This window comes from Pezoporus wallicus, unplaced genomic scaffold (assembly GCF_028554395.1).
Source record: "Pezoporus wallicus isolate ANWC-B61680 ecotype Strahan unplaced genomic scaffold, APGP_CSIRO_Pwel_v1 contig_5767, whole genome shotgun sequence".
NCBI lineage: Eukaryota > Metazoa > Chordata > Aves > Psittaciformes > Psittacidae > Pezoporus > Pezoporus wallicus.
In genome coordinates, this window is record NW_026640599.1 from 3,424,282 (window position 1) to 3,443,635 (window position 19,354).

The window sequence follows — 19,354 nt, forward strand, 5'->3', positions numbered from 1 at the left end:
CAGCTAGAACCCAGGCTCTTTCAGAGACACGTGGAGGGAGAATATGGTGTGTAACTCTGTCAAGTGGCTGGAAAGGCACTAAGGAGCTTCTGGAAATGATGTCTTAGGAGCCAGAGCTTGCTCATTTCAGGAAGGGGAAAAGAGCAGTAACACTCACAAATGCTGTTTGGTGTGGAGATTGTATGAAAAGTGCTTACACTATGTGCCAGAAAAAGATGCTGAGCACTACCTGGGGCGGTCTTTGACAGAGAGTTTATTCTTTCTGGAGAAGTACAAAGCAACTTATGGGGAAATTAACCTAAAAATTTTAGGTGTAGGTGCCAAATTTTTAAGGTATTTTTCATCTGTAAGGAATTCTGAGTTTCTACTGTGGCCATCCTGCCAGCAGACCAGTGGACATCCCTCCACCTAACAATTATTACTAGCCAACTGAACTATATGCTATATATAGATCACCAAAAGAGCCTGTGTTTTCTAAACTGTGTGACATAAAGTACTATCATACTAATGCTGAAATGTTCTGGAGCTGACAGCGCAAATAATCCCCTTTGCAATTCAGTGCTGTGCCACTTGGGTGATGCTATTTTCTGGCACAGGTGCATCAGGAAAACTATGTTTTCAAAGCAAAGTTTTAGCATTCTTATTAGGGCATTGTAAAGGATAAGTATTGGCCAAGGATAAGCATAAACTAAAGGAAAAGGAGAGATGCAAAAGGCTCATATCTAAAATGAAGTTCAGCATTTCCTAACTTTGGAGTGCTCTGTTGTTTTTCATTCCAGGCAGGTTACATAGAAGGGGGAGCAAGTTCAGTTCCTTTAGTGGGAGAAGTACGGAGTTAAACTTATGCTTTATTGAGTCTAGATAGTCATGATAAGCACAAGGAACTAAGGGCTTGACTTTCTGAGGTGCTGAACAGTCTGCAACTCCCATTAATTTCATTTAAAGTTGCGATGACTCAGAACTTTGAAAACTCTAGTCCTGGTCATGTGTCTTGTGAAGGTTCACTGTTGCACTATTATATTGTAAATGGTGGCTCTCCCTTCTCATTATTCTTCTCTGTAAAGCATGTGTAGTAAATTGCATGTCACATTTTCCTCCTTATGTGGATCCGAAAGCATTTGGCAGAAGGGATTAGATCACCTGCAAAATTAAGTACATTTTCCTAGAGGTACTGGAGTGCATGTGAGCTTGTTATATTTGAGAACTGAATTCTTGTTCCTCACTCTGTATGTTAACTTTATTGGGGAAAAATGGTCAAAAGCCTACCTGCCTTTGCACCTTCTTTGCACTCTATGAAGCATTAGTACTCAGTTGCCTGGTTAAGTGTGATGTGAGCTTTGAAGATTGGGTCAACTACAGAGGATGATAAAGGTCCATGGAGAGATGCAAGAGGCACAGCATTTGGTGCTTATGTCCAGGGGATGACGATTCTTTGTACAGTTTCCTGAAACTTTCAGAAAACTGGAAGAGAACGTAGAGCTTGCTGCAAAGCTCAGTAAGCTGTGCACACTGACATTACCAGCGACACAGTGATTTATCATCATCTAAGAATATGGTTCATTGTTTCCATAGAAACTTGGGAAAATGGAAGCGAGTAAGCAAGAGAAAGGCAAGGTCTTCACGAAAGAAAATAATTGGTACAGACATCATTACTCCCTTCTGCAGCCTTTTTTGTTGGCCTTGTCTAGTGTATATCTTAATTCTTCAGAGTATTCCCACACAACAAAAAGACTTCACTGTTACCTAGTCACGTTGCTGCTCAGTGTGGGGACAAGGATCCTTCTTAAGGGGGTGAGAATATTTACTTAGATGTAAGCCTCTGCGAACACTAGTTTGTTTTCTGTCCTATAGAATAAAAGACAAGTTACATGTACCTGAATTATTTGAAATGGTTTTCTTTTCCTCCTGCACAGAAATGAAACTCAGAAAACTTTAGTTCCAGGTCAAATAAACTGGCTCCTGAACCCACCTGTGTGCCCCAGCTGCTAGGATAAAGGGGAGCAGCCCCACCACTGCTTCATGTAATTGCATTTTAGCAGGAGCCACAAAGCTAAAAGTTTTGGAAACGTTAAACCATTTTGCATTTGCCAATGCATTGTTTTTCAGTGGTTTAGCCCCAGTAAACTCTTCCAAATCTATTACTGGTTTCCTGAAATTGTATTTAAAATGACGTGCAAAAATAATGATGACTTCTACTTTCCACTGTATATGAGAGGGGTGTGGAAAATACTAAAGGACTCTTCAATCAGTTGGTGGCTTAATGCTTTCCAGAGCCTCTGGACACGCGGACCGAACACAGGTCTGCCGTTCTGTGTTCTGGTCGCTCCCAGCCTTCCCCTTCCTGCTGGTGCTGGTTTCGGGAGGACACATCTGATCCCGGGGGCTGGGAATTACCGCTGGTGGAAACGCCCCAGAAAAACAGGATTTTCTTTTCTTGTGTCTGGCCCCGGCAAGTTTTCCGTGTGTGTGTCCGCTGACCACCGGGTGTCACTGTAGCTCTGTATATGCTGGGGAAATCTGCAAGGAATCTGCTAGCTACACGGAGGATTTGAAGGGCAATTTTATTCTGCGTTCTCGGATTGCTAGTGAATGTACGTATGGGGAGCCCGATTCCGTTAAGTTCATAAGTCAGAATCTATATTGTTTCTGCGCTGAAATCTTCCTTCTAAAATGTTGTAGCAAAGCTATAGGAAAACATAATGTATCCTCCTCCTCCCCTATACCTGAAATACGGAATGCGGTTTGAGACCTGCAGCTCAGGATGAAGTCCTCCTTATCTCAGTCAAATGGTACCCCTACCTGGGACAGACTGCAGGATCAGGCTCTATATCAGTTATGCCTTCTCTACTTGGCAGTCAGTAAATATGGAAATGATAACGTTTAAAATAAAAAGCTAATGAGAGAGTATTGAAGGTCAGACAACAAGCTGGCTGTTTCTTTGCACACGTTGTTGCCCTCTGTTCTTTGGTATATTCATGCTTACATTGCAGCTGCTTCCCCAAATCATAGTTGTGGGGTTGGTTTTTTTTTGGCTGTTGTTATAATTAGATTTATTTTCCTTGCAACTTGATATTTTTTAATGCCAGTTTCTTTTTCTGCATTTCTTTTCCCAGGCACATTAGCCGGAGTGATAGATTTAGCTGTGGATTGGATGACAGACCTGAAGGAGGGTGTCTGCCTGTCTGCCTTCTGGTACAGCCACGAGCAGTGCTGCTGGACGTCTAATGAAACGACATTTGATGACAGGGACAAATGTCCCCAGTGGCAGAAATGGTCTGAACTTCTTGTAAGCCAGTCTGAGGTATGGGAGACCTGATTAGGTTGTGGTCACAGCAGTCCAGCAATGCCTTTTTTCTTACTTCCTGATGTTCTCTCCAGAGAGCTGCTCTGAAAGAGAAAGTAATGAACCAAGTACGCTGCAAAAAAAGACATTTCCACAGCCATTATGTGCTTAACTTGGAAGAGGTCTTATTGTTCCAGTGTTGTGTATAATGGAAAACTGCAAGATCACTCTTTTTATCAGTATTGAACCAAAAGTGTTTCATAACACTCATAATCACCAGGGGACCTGAGCTGCTGTCCAATTTTTGTCTTTTAAACACAACTTTATGGGACAAAAATGGTGATCCCTGACAAATACATTTAAGAGGAAATGTTTGGGGTTGCAGATGGTTTTTATGTATTCAAATGCTGTGAGTAGTAGTGTGAGCTGTGTAAGATCTGCGTAACAAAAATTGAATATGACATGGAGGTGGGATGAATGTGACTTTGAAGAGAACTGGCTTAAGTATGTAATGTGGCTTTTAAAAAATATCTGGTAGTGCAGTTTGGTCAATAATAGGAGAGGAAAATATGTACTTCTGTGGCATAGATAATCTCCAGCCAGGCAATTAAAAAATGGATGACGTGGAGAGGTTGTCTCAGGTCTTCCCCTTGTGTGGAGGTAGTCTGGTGCTGCAGAATGAGGGCACCTTCATCATCATACAAGTTTGTCATTCACTTTTCCTTCAGTGCTGGTTTGGGTTTACAGTACAAGCGGCTTCTGTGAATATGTATAGCCCAGTTTCCATAGTTCTGAAAAGCCATAGTGGGGTGCTCACTCTTCCTGAATATTTCCACCATTTAATGCAGGCAAAAGTCTCTGCACTGTTGCCAGTCCACAGCGCCAAGCTTCCCTTTGCCAGAGGTTTGCTAGGTTCGCGCTAGTCTTCATCAGCAGATGGTTTGCGTGGTTGTGTCTGTCACACTGAAGAAATATTACCCTGGTATAAAGTTGCAGGGCTGGGGATGATGTTGTAATTTAAGAGGACAAAAATACGTGGGAAGGGGAAAAAGAGGAGACTGTTAAAATTGTTATGGGATTTGGAAATCCTGTGCATGTGTTTGACATGCTGTTACTATGAAAAGCTGGAATATAAAAACAGAGCATATCTTGCAGAAAATTTATTGCTTTTGGCTACTACTTAAAATCAGCAATCATGACTGTTGTATGCTGTGGCCTATAGGGAAGGTATCAGCTAGGAGGGCACTGTGAAACTTTACTGTGTTCACACTGAGCTTCTCATGCCCTAGTCATGATGAAAAAAAGGGTTCATCTTGGCTTAGTTTTAGGCTCTTTCTCAAAACAAATGGGCCTCTGAGTTCTGTGGGGTTTTGGCTGCCATGGCCCAATGAATGCTATAAATATTAATAATAAAGCTGTCTATTGCTGTTACACTGAAATCACAGGCAAAGCCCAACAAAAATGTAAATATGGAAAGTAAAAATTCTGTTTGGTAGCAAAAGTCTTAGGATTTGGGAAAGTTTTGCATTATTCCTGTAGCTGTAGAGGACTTGAGGAGGGATCAAAATACACTGAATTTGACTGAGATTCAGGATAATTTTACGAGTTTGTTTTGTTTTGGTGGTTTGGTTTTTGGGGGTTTTGTTGTTTTTTTTTTTTGTTGTTGTTGTTGTTTTTTTTGTTTTTTGTTTTTTGTTGGTGGTGGGTTTGGGGGGTTTTGTTTGTTTGTTTGTTTTTTTATTGCTTCACTTTGTGCCTGACATTTGCATAACAGCCCTTATAAAACAGCAGTGGACAGAAGGACTAATTTGGAGCACATTTTAGACAAATGTGCTTTGGAACAGTATCCTTAAGGGTACTTTGGTCAGAAATGTCTTCTCATCATAGCCAAAGAAACTGACATTCAGAGGACTAAGACTTAGATCAGTTCTTCCATGTGATTTAGACAATTTATGGCTATGATAAACCATGTACATATGTTCTGACTGAGAATTGTGACATGTTCTATGGTATCTCTTGAAAAATGTTTTAATTTTAGTCCTATAAAATGAGCCCAAAGCAGAGTCTTGATGTAGATTATTATGGAAAACATAATAGCACATCAGATACATACCAGGCTAAGTTTTCTTCCCTGATCGCTGTTTGTAGGTGAATTATATACTTCATCTCTCTGTTCCTAAACTGCTTTCAAGGAGCAGGTGAAGTGGGTTTTTTTTTTGATGCAAGACTGTTTCAAACCCTCAAATTCACTGGAGGAGAGGATGTGTTAAAGCACATCAGGTGCCACCCACTTTAGGTAGATCTCTGGCAAGTATCTGGTGACCTGGACCTTCCCCTGTTCTGCAGATTCAGCTAGGTCCCAACCTTAGCTTCACTAGAATTGAGGACCACATTTCTGGTGCCTTACAGCTATCCAGGGTAAAGGAAAGGACCCCAAGTCTTCCATGTCTCGTGATGCTGTGTCCGGCGACAGACTGGATTCCCATCTCAGGGCTTCTGGATCTCCTGTCATGAAGCTGAGACCTGCAAGACAGGGAAGCCCCTTTATACCTGGAATCCAGTTTTGCAGCCTTGAATCTCTCAGTCTTGAGAGCCCGGAGGAGACACATTGATGTAATGTCCACAGGAGGGCGTCTGCAAACTGTGAGATTCCCCAGCCGAGTTACAGTAGAGCTTTGGGTCTCTGGAGGAAACAAACATTGGATAGCATCCTGAGGGATGTGGTTTATTTCAGCATTCTGAGTTTGGGAGGGTTGTTTTCAGTTGTGTTCCATTTGTACCTGAACTGGACTGACGCCAGATCTGAAATACTGCTTGGTCTTGCAAACTAAAACACAACGTTTTTCTCAGTTCCTGTACTTGCTCTGTTACTGTTGCTGCCAGGGTAAATCCTTCGAGCCACTAGCAGAGTGGAAAAGATCTTGGCGGGATCATCTTTACTGGTGAGCTTTTTTTGGTCTCTGATTCCCATGTACATTCCTAGGACTGATTCAGGGCCTTAGTAATGAATGGCATGTAAATGAATGAGAAATGAGCCATTTGCTATACCGAGTTACTATTACTTCACTTCCCAAAGGTTTGTGTTTTTTCATTATTATTAATCATTATAAACTGCTGCAGTTGGACCTGCAGAATGCCAGGTATCTGGAAAATGTAACAGTGAGAGTTGTCCCAGTGGATAGGACTGAACTCACCATGTAGACTCTTGTGGGGTCCTGCCACAGTGCACTAGGTGTATGTGTTGACTGCAGTAATACGTTGACGCAGTATTCATCAGATGTGAAAGAAGAAGTAGTAAAAAGAAACAAAGTTAATTTGACTCCAGTGAGTTTAGAAGCAAAACTGCAGCTTTCACTCAATGTTGTAGGATCAAATTGTTCTAACGGCGTTGGTCTTCTTTGGAGTTACTCCAGTTCACACTGACAGGAGAATTTTGCCCTGGGGCAACATGTCCAGAGTTTTCTCTACAGGAAGAGTAAATATTGTCATAGCTGTTTGTAATTGAAAGCACTAGGAGAAGACATTCATGAAGACAAGACTGTCTTCAGCTGTAGCAACAAAGATCCATGGTTACTACAGACAGATGTCAGTCACTGTAAGCATGGGATCCATGACTGCTCAGTCTCAGGGCATTGGAGAATGGCACTGTATTGCTGCTGTTATTCTGCTGTTATCAGCAAAGCCTGCTTCAGCAAGCACAAGAGGACCTTAACAAATTGTCGTTCTTCCAAAGAAATCCATGAGGATAAGAGCAATGGTTCTCTTACTGCCTTTTCACATGGACAGAGACCTGGAAAATGAGGCCAGCAAGCATCCATGTTAAAAGTTGATTCCTTGCAAGTTTGCAAACAGGGGAGTCTTCTCAGCTCTAGATTTTTTATGACTGGGAACTGTGTTTTGTCAGCTCTGTTAACTGAAGACACAATACAAGTGATTAATGCTTGTTTTCCTGCTCGATTTATCATAATGTTGATATCCAGGCTGCTGTTCTGCAGAGCAAAGATAGGGGCCCCCATGTTCTTGAGCAGCTGGGATTGCATCCGGTAGGAAGAGTTCAGTTAAAGGTGAAGGATTCGTACCAATTCATGCACTGAAGTTCATCTTGGTTTTTATTCTGTAGTGTCATGTTGCTAGAGGAGATTGTTTGAAGGCTTAATCTCCTTAAAAAGGTTTAATGTGTGTCAGTTTGATGCCTCTGACTAGATTCTGTGTTGTATGTGTAGGTAGAGTGCTTGAAATTAATCGAAAAAATTATGCTTGTGAATAGGAAGGGGTTCTAAGCCAGATTTTAACAACGGTTTTGACTTGGCCACTAGAGACAGGTAGAAAGCTTGAAGGTCACTATTGACTATGCCTTCACTATGGCACTGCACAGTCAACTGACGCTAATTATTATTGGCATTTCTATTTTGTCAGTGAAGTAAAGCTATTTAGTTTGAAGACAGGTTTTATTATTGACTAGAATGTTTTTAAAATATCAGGGCAAAAATGGCTGAGATGTGTCTGGATTGTATCTGCCAAGCTATTGCGTTTGTAAACATTTTTCAACCCTATCATAGATAGCATCATGTAGAAGGAAAGGATTAATGTATGGTTTTACCCTTACCATTTGTGAACTAGCTACTGATATACACAGGGGTGTCGTTTTAAAAGATCAGCATCTGCATGGAGAGGTAGCCTTTTAATACCAGCCCTCAGAAAAAGATGTATCCCTGTCATCCATCATTGGATGAACACAGCAGCTTCCATCATTAGGTGCTTTTTTTATCACTAATTATTTTTGCCCTTATGACAGACTTGTTTGACATTTTGCAACTTTTTGTGGTTGGCTTAATTTTTAAGTCCTTGAAAGATATTTTTAAGGTGCTTGGGTCCCTTGCAAACGGACTGTATGGACCTGTCTAAGTATGTATTAGAATGCTGCTTCTTTCCATGAGTAATAGAATTGTTGAACTGTATGAAATAATTTCTCCTTCCTGAGGAAAAGCAACAGCTATCATATAAATGAAAAGACCAGGTTCCATGCCATCATAATCCCTAGTAGAAGTGTGAGTTTTACCATCCTGCATTTGTCTAACAATGTTTGTTACTGTTATTTTTCTAGGGTGCAAGTGCTTACATTCTAAACTATTTTCTATACATTATGTGGGCTCTATGTTTTGCTTTCCTGGCAGTCTCCCTGGTCAGAGTGTTTGCACCCTATGCCTGTGGCTCTGGAATCCCAGAGGTGAGTTTCTCTTTGTGGGTAGGTATTGAAATACCAAACAAACCAAAGAAATAATAATTTGACACCTTTTCTGATTTCAGAACTGTCCTGTGAGATAGTATAGGAACAAGAAGATTGCCTTTCTGTCTCATCTGCTTTCATTCCTCTAACATGCCTTTATGGTGCTTATCAAAATCGTTCATTGTATAAGAAGTTCAAATGCTGCTGTGACAGGTTAATGCACATCATACCTCACTGCCAGAGCCTGAATTAAAAATCAGCAGCTCCCAGTCATCACTTTATGGGCTCCAAATTTTTGTGGCTGAGACACATACTCACCATAAGATTCTACAGAATTTTCTTTGGGTTAAATTACTTGGCCCAGTTACAAACTCAGTCATTTTCTAGTCTAGGCTTTAAACGAAACCAAAATAAAATGAAGAGGTTTCCTAAGCTGCTGAAGATGCAAGATGCCAATCATTTGGGATGCCTGAAAAGTGTCTGGCTTTCATCTTCTGCAAATTGCGTCCTTGTAGACAATGTTATGCTGTTGTGCCAGCATTATGGCAGCCAAAAATCTTACTTGCTTTTCAATATTTTACATACTGAGTGTCGGCCCATATTTAAGCTGTTAAAATGAGGAATCCTGTAATTCAAGCAACATAACTACTCAAGATTTTTTCAATCAGAGAAGTCTTCTGTTAGAAGTGCTATAGGATCACTGGGATTAGTAAGAATCTGGCAGACAGAATCAACAGCCCAAATTTTAGGAATCTTGGCTTTCTTTTCTTTTTTTTTTAATCTCTAGGAGAACCATTCAAATATTTCATGGTCAATTAGGACATCCCCTCCCCAATAATTTGAAATATTTAAATAATTTCCATGTTTCAAATTACTCACATGTATGTGTTTCTTATGTATTTGATATATATATTATTGATATATAAGTGGTTTTAAAAAGTTTTCATGGTTAACTGTAAATCTAGTTTCCAAGTGATAAATATCTCATGTGAGGTGATGCTCAGTTTCAGCCTGTTTCCAGGGCTACAGTCCAAACCCAAATCCCACCTTGGAGCCTGTGTGTCATGCATGTACATTGTGCTGCATTCTAGCCATTCATATGCAAAATTAAGAGGAAATCTGTAAAAATAAGATCTCCTGGACTTTCTTATTTCATAACATTTGCATGTTTTTATGGCATGGCCATTCCAAATACTGAGAACTTTTTTTTCTCTTGTTTTAACTGGGAAAAGTCTGTGGTTGTTTATTTGCTTCTTTTTCGGCTTTGTTAAAGTTGAGTCTAGCTTAACTCTGATCTGTAAGCCAAGGAGATACGCAAGAGTTTCATATTTCTATTGATCTCTGCGAGACTCCTTACCAAAGCGGGGGACCACCCGTAACAAGAGTAAAAGTGTGGTCTGCTTAACCCCTGCTCAAATATCGCTGTGGGAAAGTTGCCCTACCTACGGTTACTTTCTCTCCCTCACTGTCTCTTTTCAAGCAGTCTGCAATTTCTTTATTTTAACTCCGCTGGAATTTTAACTCCATTTGCAAGTTCAGAGTAGAAAAGGTTTCTTAAGTTCTTCAACATGTTCTTCCTGCTTTCCAGATAAAAACCATCTTGAGTGGGTTCATTATTAGGGGCTACCTGGGAAAGTGGACACTTTTAATCAAAACAGTCACCTTGGTTCTGGTGGTATCTTCAGGCCTCAGCCTTGGGAAAGAGGGGCCGTTAGTCCACGTGGCCTGCTGTTGTGGAAACTTCTTCAGCAGCCTTTTCTCAAAGTACAGCAAGAACGAAGGAAAGAGAAGAGAGGTGAGGTTGACTCCCATCATCTCTAATTTCCCTCTCCAAATACTTGGTGTTTCAAAGGACTCATGCCTTGTATGTAAATATTTGCCTTGCAGGTGCTTTCAGCTGCAGCCGCCGCAGGAGTTTCTGTTGCCTTTGGTGCTCCAATTGGAGGTGTGCTTTTTAGTCTGGAAGAGGTGAGACCCAGCAGTTTGCTTGTTTCAATAAATATATTTTCATTTGATACCTTTTTCTAAGACTCCTCTTTATTTTTCAATCACTTACATGCCCATTTTTCTTCTGAAGCAAAAATTATCTTTGATTTCTAGTAATAAGAAATAACCAGATATTCTAGCCTAATTTGAGTAAAGCAGCAGCATTGGCTTTCTGGAAACAAATGAAATGAATCAATTTGGAAATGTATCCGTGTGCTGAGGTTTCTTTAGCTGGCACATGGGCTGAGCTGTCGAGCATCCTTCTTACCATCTCTAGCCAGTAACTTTGGATTTTGGTTTATTGATTTTTAACTGATTGCTGCTCCCTACCTGAAATCTAAAAATGCCTTTTCTCATACCTCTGTGAAAACATTCTGGCTGTGGTAAGGACTAGTGCTTCCAGTAAAGTCAGATGTAGAGCCACAGATGAAACATGTGGTGATAGTAATTAAAGCAAACATTCTCTGTCACATTCATGAAGTGTTTACGGTCTCTGCTTGGTTTTAGGTCAGTTACTACTTTCCTCTGAAAACTCTCTGGAGGTCATTTTTTGCTGCTCTCGTGGCTGCCTTCACGCTGAGGTCCATCAATCCTTTTGGAAACAGCCGGCTGGTCTTGTTCTACGTGGAGTACCACACCCCCTGGTACATGGCCGAGCTCTTCCCCTTCATCTTGCTTGGTGTCTTCGGCGGCCTCTGGGGGACCCTCTTTATTCGATGCAACATTGCCTGGTGCAGGAGGAGAAAGACCACCAGACTTGGGAAATACCCAGTCCTGGAGGTCATAGTGATAACGGCTATCACTGCCATCATTGCCTATCCCAACCCCTACACGCGGAGGAGCACCAGTGAGCTGATCTCGGAGCTCTTCAATGACTGCGGTGCACTGGAGTCCTCCCAGCTCTGCGACTACATCAATGACCCAAACATGACCCGGCCAGTGGATGACATTCCTGACAGACCTGCTGGCCCTGGAGTCTACACTGCCATGTGGCAGCTCGCCTTGGCCTTGGTGTTTAAAATTGTTATCACAATATTCACTTTCGGCATGAAGGTAAACTGGGGACAGGCACAGAAGCTGTCATGAGCACAAGGCGCAGATGGGTTGTCATCAGCAGCTGTGGTCTATCTGGCAGGGCTTTTGCACCTCTGACCTACACGTAGCCATGCAAGTGTTGATGAGATATCTGTTGGTTCATCTACCTTGCCTTATGGGCCCCTGTTGCAGCAGAGGGATGAGCCCGCTTTTTCACTTTCTAGTCATCTGCAGTTTTATTAAGTGAAACAGAAATCTGTGTGGGAATTTAAATCCATTATTGCCAATAGGCAAATTCAAAATGATTCCCACTGCAGCAGTCTTTCAGTTCTCTTGGGAATATGAGTTATTTACACTGCTGTTTGTCTTGTTGAATTAATGTGTTAATGTGCCTCAAGGTAGCTATGCTCGGGGAAACGATAGCTTTAAATTTACTGATTTACACATCTAAAATCTCAGAAAAATATAAAAGTAGCTGAAAAGCTCTATTTTTTTTTTATCTTTTAAAACACCATAGCTTGAAAAAAAGAGGGAATGAGTGGCATGTATGGATGTATGATTTCATTATTCTGAGTCTGCAACCTTTTCCTTCTCCTCCTCCCCATAAATGGGTGATGAAAGATCCAAGAACAATTTATTCAAGGTTTCAGTATATACAAAACTGTTAGTGGTGAGTTTTATATGTCTGAATTCTAGAGTCCATATAAAATACATATCTGTCTGCCTGTGGTTCCCATTATCTGTGCATTTAGTTCTTGATCTGATTGCAGCAGACAATGGGAAGTTTTCCTAAATTGTACACTGTAGTTTATATCACACTCCAAGCTGAAGCATCTCATCTTTTTCTTAAACACTGTGCTTGAAATGAAGATCCATCTTTTAGAAGGTCTTTTACTTGAAATATAATAGGAAATTGTTGGAGTCTTGCTTTTCTTTTGTGTTTTTCTCCATCTAAAGACAAGAACTACTGAATGGTAGAAGGTCACTCAGGACCAGTGACTAAGTAAGTCCTGCTGATTTCTTGAGCAGGGGGAGCAAATAGGAGTTTAAGAGCACTTGGATGTTGCAGATAGATATATTTCTGGAGGAGGACTTGGAATGAGATGCCCTTCACTGCAGAAACTGATTTATGTCTGGCAATCAGTTGTTTTGCTTGTTTGTTTGTTTAAAAGCGTCTGAGTTTGGTTCTTTGTTTAATCTGTGGTTCTTTGTTTACTCTATATATTTAAAAGTTGTTAGAAGCAATTGACAGTTTCAGCTACTGTGCAAAAGAACAGACTAAATATCTTTACCCACCAAATGTAGAAGACTCAATCCAACTGTATCAACCAAATTAACACTATACGGTGGGGGAGATAGTGCTTGCTGTTATCAGCCCTCAGGCCTCGGGGCCTTACTGAGGTTTGGTTTAATTCTCTAGGAAGCTCAAGGCATATTTTCAGAATTAAAAACATATAACCACTTTTCAACTCTAAAACCAGTAAAAACTCCATGCAAACCCTTGCCACAGCAAGGTAATGATTCATAGAGCTTCCTGGAAAATCTGTAGCAAACTGAGATGAAGAAATAGCTGCCCCTGGCCAATCAGTGTCCTTTCTGTGAATTTTTATTCTGCATTTGACATTTAATTTAAAATCTGGTCTGATTTAGCCTGAAAGAGTAGTAATAAAACTATAAAGTACTCCATGTGGTAGAGGGGGTGAAACCAAGATGTGATTTTCAGTTAAGCTAATTCTCAAGCCCATGAACAGAACATCAGCAGCTCCCATCTTCCTGCTGAGAAAGCAACAAAGGCAAAAGCAAGAGCATCTTGACTTTAAAAGCAGACTATTATTCAGAAATACCATTTAGCTATCAAATTCACTGTAATGCAGCAGGTAGGATTCAAAATTACATAAAAATAAAAAAAAAGCATTAGCATTGTTAATACACATGTAGCCACACAAACTTAGTCACTGCAGAAACCAGACTTGGACCACAGGGAACATCACTGTAGGCTGCTATAAGGCTATGGCTTTCTGAGCTAACACTCAATACGGAAATGGGGTTCTCTTACCACTAATGATTAATTGTTTGATCAATAAGTAAATTACTAGTCATTTTTGTCAACGTGCTTATGTGTCTGTGTTTTATTCAAGATCCCTTCAGGCCTTTTCATTCCCAGTATGGCTGTTGGAGCCATGGCTGGCAGGATGGTTGGGATTGGAGTAGAGCAGCTGGCATATCACCATCATGACTGGATCATCTTCAGGAACTGGTGCAGACCTGGGGCAGACTGTGTCACACCAGGACTTTACGCTATGGTGGGAGCTGCAGCTTGCTTGGGTACAGTACCTGCTGATCATGCATGAATAACACTGAAGTTTGGGGACCTACAAATTGTTTATGAGGGCTTTGTGTCTGTGTTAAAAAACTATTATGCTATGCTGGCATTTCTGCACGTATTAGAGGTTGAAATCAAGATGTGATTGGCTAAAGCATGGGCAGCTTTCTCTAGAGTGGTCTCTCTAGGAATCTGCCAGGTAGTTAACAACAGAGGCTTGTAGTTACCAACGCCTACTCCTTGTAAAAAATACCTCCTGCCAAAAAACATATAGAAATTAAGAGAAAAATTGAAGTTAGGAGACAGGTTTTCAAGGAAGAGTATTTTTGCTTTTTTGTTTGTTTGGTTTGGTTTGTTCTGGAGTTGGTTTGTTGGATTTTTGTTGTTCTTGCCCTTTTGATGTAGTGAAATCCACTGTAGCTGGACTAAAGCTACTTCCATGTTTAGACTGTGCTCTCTCTCAGTGCAAGAAACAAACTTCCCAGTTCTGGCCAAATTTTAAGCTACAAAGAGGTAAAAATTATGGGTCTTATTTTGGCTGTGTGTCACATATGGCCAACTGAGCTGTATCCTGGTTTAGTTTTAACCATAGGCCAATATCTGATTACATCCAATCGATGGGATTTATTGAATGTAACAGGAATGATCTGTTAACTATTAAAGCAAGATCATTGGATAATACCTGACATATCAAATTTCTGGTCTTAGATGCAACAGGAATGTTACAAGCATATCATTTGAACATGTTTTTGCCTGATCATACTTTTCCCCTTCTGTACTTGCATGTTCTGCCTCCTCTGTTTGTTGCTGTTGACACAATCATCAGATGATGAAATAATAGTGGGAAAGTATAAGACATGATTAATATTATTGGATAGGTTTGAAATGGAAGATATATTCAGGGAAAAGCTAGAAAAAAATCAGTCTTGGAGTCTCATATTTGAAAAGCAGGATCACTTGTGCAGTCAATTATAGAGGAAGAAAGGAAAGGTGGGATTTGCTTGTCTAAATTTAATGTCTGTAATGTAGATGTCAGCATCTGAGCTAGCTGTGTTGATACCCTTCACAGGCAAAACAGAAAAATGAGATGCTGGAATGATCACTATTATCTGGCAACAGACATCTAAAACCAGGCAAATTAGCAGATGAAAAGATTTTTGGCCTCAAAAATGCCTGTTTTCCTCCAGAGATTATAAAGGCAACCTGGATCACCCCTTTTGATGTGAACACCTACAGCACTGCAGGCACATTAAATAGCTAGGATGAATCTTACTGTCAAAACCACTAAAACACTTCCCCTTGTCCATAAAACAAATGATGCACAAAAATTTTTGTCTTGTATTGCATTTGATCTTCTAGTTAGCAATCACTTTCTCTTTTAAAAGTTCCAAATCGAGGTGCAGTGACCTTAATGGAATGGTCACTGCTCATTCTTAAGCTCAAGATCTGTCTCTCTTCAAGTAAGAGATACAGAGTAAGTATTAAATGCTCCTTACTCTAGTATCTGCTCTCAGCTTTTCAGAGTCAGAAGTTTAAGGCATTCCCCAGATGAAAGTCATATCCGGATCATCACATTAAATAATCAACAATTTAATTTTCCTGTATGCTGCTAGATTAAAAGCATCTTTTAATGACCTGTTTCTGATTTCTCTCATCTAAAATGGTGCTGTATTTTGAGGCCTAAAAATAGTAGATTTATTACATTTACCTTTTGAACAGAGGCAAAGAAATGTTACCTAATAATTCAGTGATATACACGCACTTGTCTGCAGTTATGTGATTATTTTTATCCTTTAATGTAAACTGAAGGAGTAAGGAGCTTGCTTATGAAATTAATACATAAAGACTAGGTTGAAAAATACAGCTACAAGCCTGTCTCCAGCTGCATGCCTATATGGCCTCAGAACAAGTTGTATGCAGTTCAAACTGTGTATTATACTCGTATCAAAAGCTAGGGTTTAAGCTGTAACATAGCTCTTGCAGTGGCCCTAAACTACCCTTACACAGGATTTTGTAACTGTGTCATACCCAAAGATAATGCTTAGCTTTCACTCCAGTATGAACGCGATCGGTTAATCAATATGAAGTCCACCTCCCAGTGCTCCTACCTGACCCCCTCATGGTACTCAGCTGATTCTTGGAGTTACTTCAGAGGGCTAATGGCAGGATTCAGTTTCAGTTTCTCAAGTATCCAATATAGCTGATTTTTTTTTTTAGCATGCTTTCTAGTTTGTTAGCTCAGTCTTTTAGCATTCATTATTTGCTTTTCAGTGTTATCATCTTTGGCTTGAGCAAGTTCACTCAATCTTTTTGATGAAAATTGCAGTAGATTAATGTTCTCTTTCTTCAGTGAAATAAGCCCAAAATACTTCATAAAGTATAAGGGAAAGTACTCAGCATGAATAATCTCATGCCTTTGTGAGTGTAAGACTAAAAAATGTAAATGAGTTGCATAGTATGTATACTTCAAGAACACTGAGGGAAACTTGACTGCTTTCCTTATTGGCAGGTGGTGTTACTCGAATGACAGTCTCTCTGGTGGTGATTATGTTTGAACTAACTGGAGGCCTGGAGTACATCGTACCTCTTATGGCTGCAGCTGTCACAAGCAAGTGGGTGGCAGACGCCTTTGGGAAAGAAGGGATCTATGAAGCTCACATTCATCTGAATGGCTACCCATTTCTGGATGTGAAGGATGAATTCACCCACCGAACCCTGGCAACTGATGTCATGAGACCAAGGCGCGGTGAAGCTCCTCTCTCTGTTCTGACACAGGACAGCATGACAGTGGAGGATGTTGAGACACTAATCAAGGAGACTGACTACAATGGCTTTCCAGTAGTGGTTTCGAAAGACTCAGAGAGACTTATTGGGTTTGCACAGAGACGAGAGCTGATTCTTGCGATAAGTGAGTAGAATATCAGTGTACTGGTGTACTGTAGATTGGTGGGAAAATTGCATGGAGTGAAGATGCAGAGCCCTCACTTTAAAAGCAAAAAGATCAGATGCTGTCTGAAGGAAGTTGGAGAAGTTTGGGCAACTGAATCTTTTGATTCAGGTCATAAATAGCAACATGGCTGAATGGGCTTGCTAGGAGATGTGTGAAAGTATCTAGCTATGTACTGATAACAAAGAAATCAGTTAAAAATAAACTCAGCAAATATTTTAGATCAAAACACTTTCCTGTTCGAAAACTTTCTTTGGCATCCACATTTTCCAGAGGAAAAGGTACTGTTTCCTGATCAGCTCTAATTAAGAACATTCATAAGATCTAAGGCAGAACTGAGATTTAAAAAATCAAAACCTTCTCTGCATACATTAGTTTTCCTAAAATCCCCAGCTGTCAGGGACCTTTGGTGACCCTTTTTCTCTTTGGCTGAGTATGACAGCTCCTGATGTCATTCTGTGCTGACTCTGTGATAAACAGTTAATCTTTCCAGTATGGTTTGTGTCTTTGTGATTTAAAATCTGGATTTGGTTTCACTTTCCCAAAAGACATAGTACATGTTTTCCGTTCAGGGCAGGGCAAAACATTAGTTCTGTACCATGCTAGCAACTTTTTGATAGCTAATCCTCTCTCACTTGAAGGCCAAAGTTGCTTTGCATTTATTGCAGAAGTCGTTGCTGCTCATTACCACAGAGTAGCTAATGTGTGGCAGACCTTCACCTCAGCCTGCTTCATAGTTGTGTTCATGGAGCCGTACACTAGGTCTTCATAAACTATAAAATTACTTACCAAGAGGTAAACTTCACATATGGGAAAGCATTTTTTATTCTCCTGTTCAGGTTCTTATCTCCTGCTCAGGTTCTTATCTTCGGCTCAGGTTCATATCTCCTGCTCAGCCTGACAGCATCCAGAGATATTGGAGGGATGTCTGTGAACAGTAGGAGCCCCTTTTGTGCAGCACTGTAGCCAGGGAATGAGATCTTCTGAAAAGCCCACAACAGTATCGCTTCTTTCAGTGCATTATGCCCCGCAAAATGCCTTCTCAGTTTGAACTAGTATGACAATGCATGACGCTACATGGAGATGTGCTTTCAACCAAGAAGCTTCAGCTTCTTTCTCTGGACCAATACATTGTGCATCAGCAGTGTGGTGGCCCAGGGAATACTCTGCAGAAGTACTCCACTTTCTTCACACAACTGACTTCTTGGATGAAGGCAACAGCTATGGAGTCTCACATCCAATACCTGTTCAAACACTGCTCTTCCTCATGATTTACACCTATGTATTTTTTTTCTTACTGGGTGGAGGGCTAAGCATGCTCTAGGAATGCATCCGGTTCCTGTAAAGTGAACAGCAATGCCACTTCCAATTGCTCAGAAGCATCTTGAGGAGGACTGCGTCCTTCCACTGGTCCTTGTTGAGCAGGTATGCAGGTCAGGTCAGCACAGTCACCCTCTGAGAACAGGTGCCTACATTTAAGATGGCACCTACTTTACAGTCTTACAAAGGTGTGTATTTGACCCTGTAGAACTGCTCTTAAATTTGGCCAGCATAAGAGGCATTGTACAAAAGTCAGAGTCTTGGACACAAGCCAGGTGGCCTGTACAATGTACATTTCCCAATGTGGAGCTGAGAGAGCAATGTAGTTAACATAGGCTGTGAACTGTGAACTCCTGGGTATGAGAGGCCGTTTTGCTCTTCAGAGAACTAATTCACTGTCTAGCTATGACAAAAGCCTTCTGCATAGATTACTTTGTAAAAACAGACATCATCATCCATTTTCTTTGCCTTTCTGTTAAGCTATGTCGGTTTTTCTTACCTGCTGACTGCAAAAATGATCTGTTCTTCCCTTTTACTCTAACTCTCCCATCCTGTGAGACTGCATACAAAGTCCACCGTTTTCCTGATGCCACAGAATTTGCTCAGTAGTACTACATCATTCAGATTTCTCCAGAGAGATGTTTGACTTTGAAGAGTGAAGTCATGGCTTTGGCTAATCACTGTTGTCCAGGGTCATTGCTGCCTTGGGAACAGCAATGTGGTAACTGAAATGCTTGGGCCTATTGCTTTGGGTGCTGCTTTGGAAAGGAAATACCTAGCTGTCAAGGTTTTTTATCAAAGGGTGGAAATAATGTTCAGTTTGATTAATGTTACCTCTTAGCACAGATCATATATCAAAGAGCTATGCAGGCATATTCACACTTGAAATTAGATGTATGAAACAAAACGAGACAGAGTTAGCATCATTCCTATAAATTGCAATAGGCCTTGTAATATGTGGGGTGAGAAGGCTGAAAATCATATACTGTACTGATATTAGGTTTGAGCCAGCACTGCTCCAGTTCCAGAAATATTACAAGACAATGATCATTAAAGGGAAAAAAAAATGCAGCTGGAATATGTTGGAAACCATTACTGTCTACACATTACAAGTCACAGGAGCAGGTTTCTACGCTTTGATTGATGGCCATGCTCTCCAAGAACATATACACATGGGTTGAGTATGTCTGATTTGCTGTACCTCTCAAGAACAGGAGCAACCTATATTAATCA

General features: G+C 40.6%; 1 protein-coding gene across 3 annotated transcripts in view; it reads left to right on the forward strand.

Annotated features, from left to right (window-relative positions):
• CLCN4 (chloride voltage-gated channel 4) overlaps positions 1-19,354 on the forward strand; it is a 40,736-nt gene that overhangs the window by 17,549 nt on the left and 3,833 nt on the right. For all 3 annotated transcript variants that reach the window (XM_057419504.1, XM_057419506.1, XM_057419505.1), the window contains exons 4-10: positions 3,114-3,301; positions 8,388-8,510; positions 10,099-10,305; positions 10,398-10,478; positions 11,004-11,549; positions 13,670-13,856; positions 16,364-16,762. In XM_057419504.1, the coding sequence (XP_057275487.1) occupies positions 3,114-3,301; positions 8,388-8,510; positions 10,099-10,305; positions 10,398-10,478; positions 11,004-11,549; positions 13,670-13,856; positions 16,364-16,762 (1,731 nt within the window). The remainder of the gene's footprint in view (positions 1-3,113; positions 3,302-8,387; positions 8,511-10,098; positions 10,306-10,397; positions 10,479-11,003; positions 11,550-13,669; positions 13,857-16,363; positions 16,763-19,354) is intronic.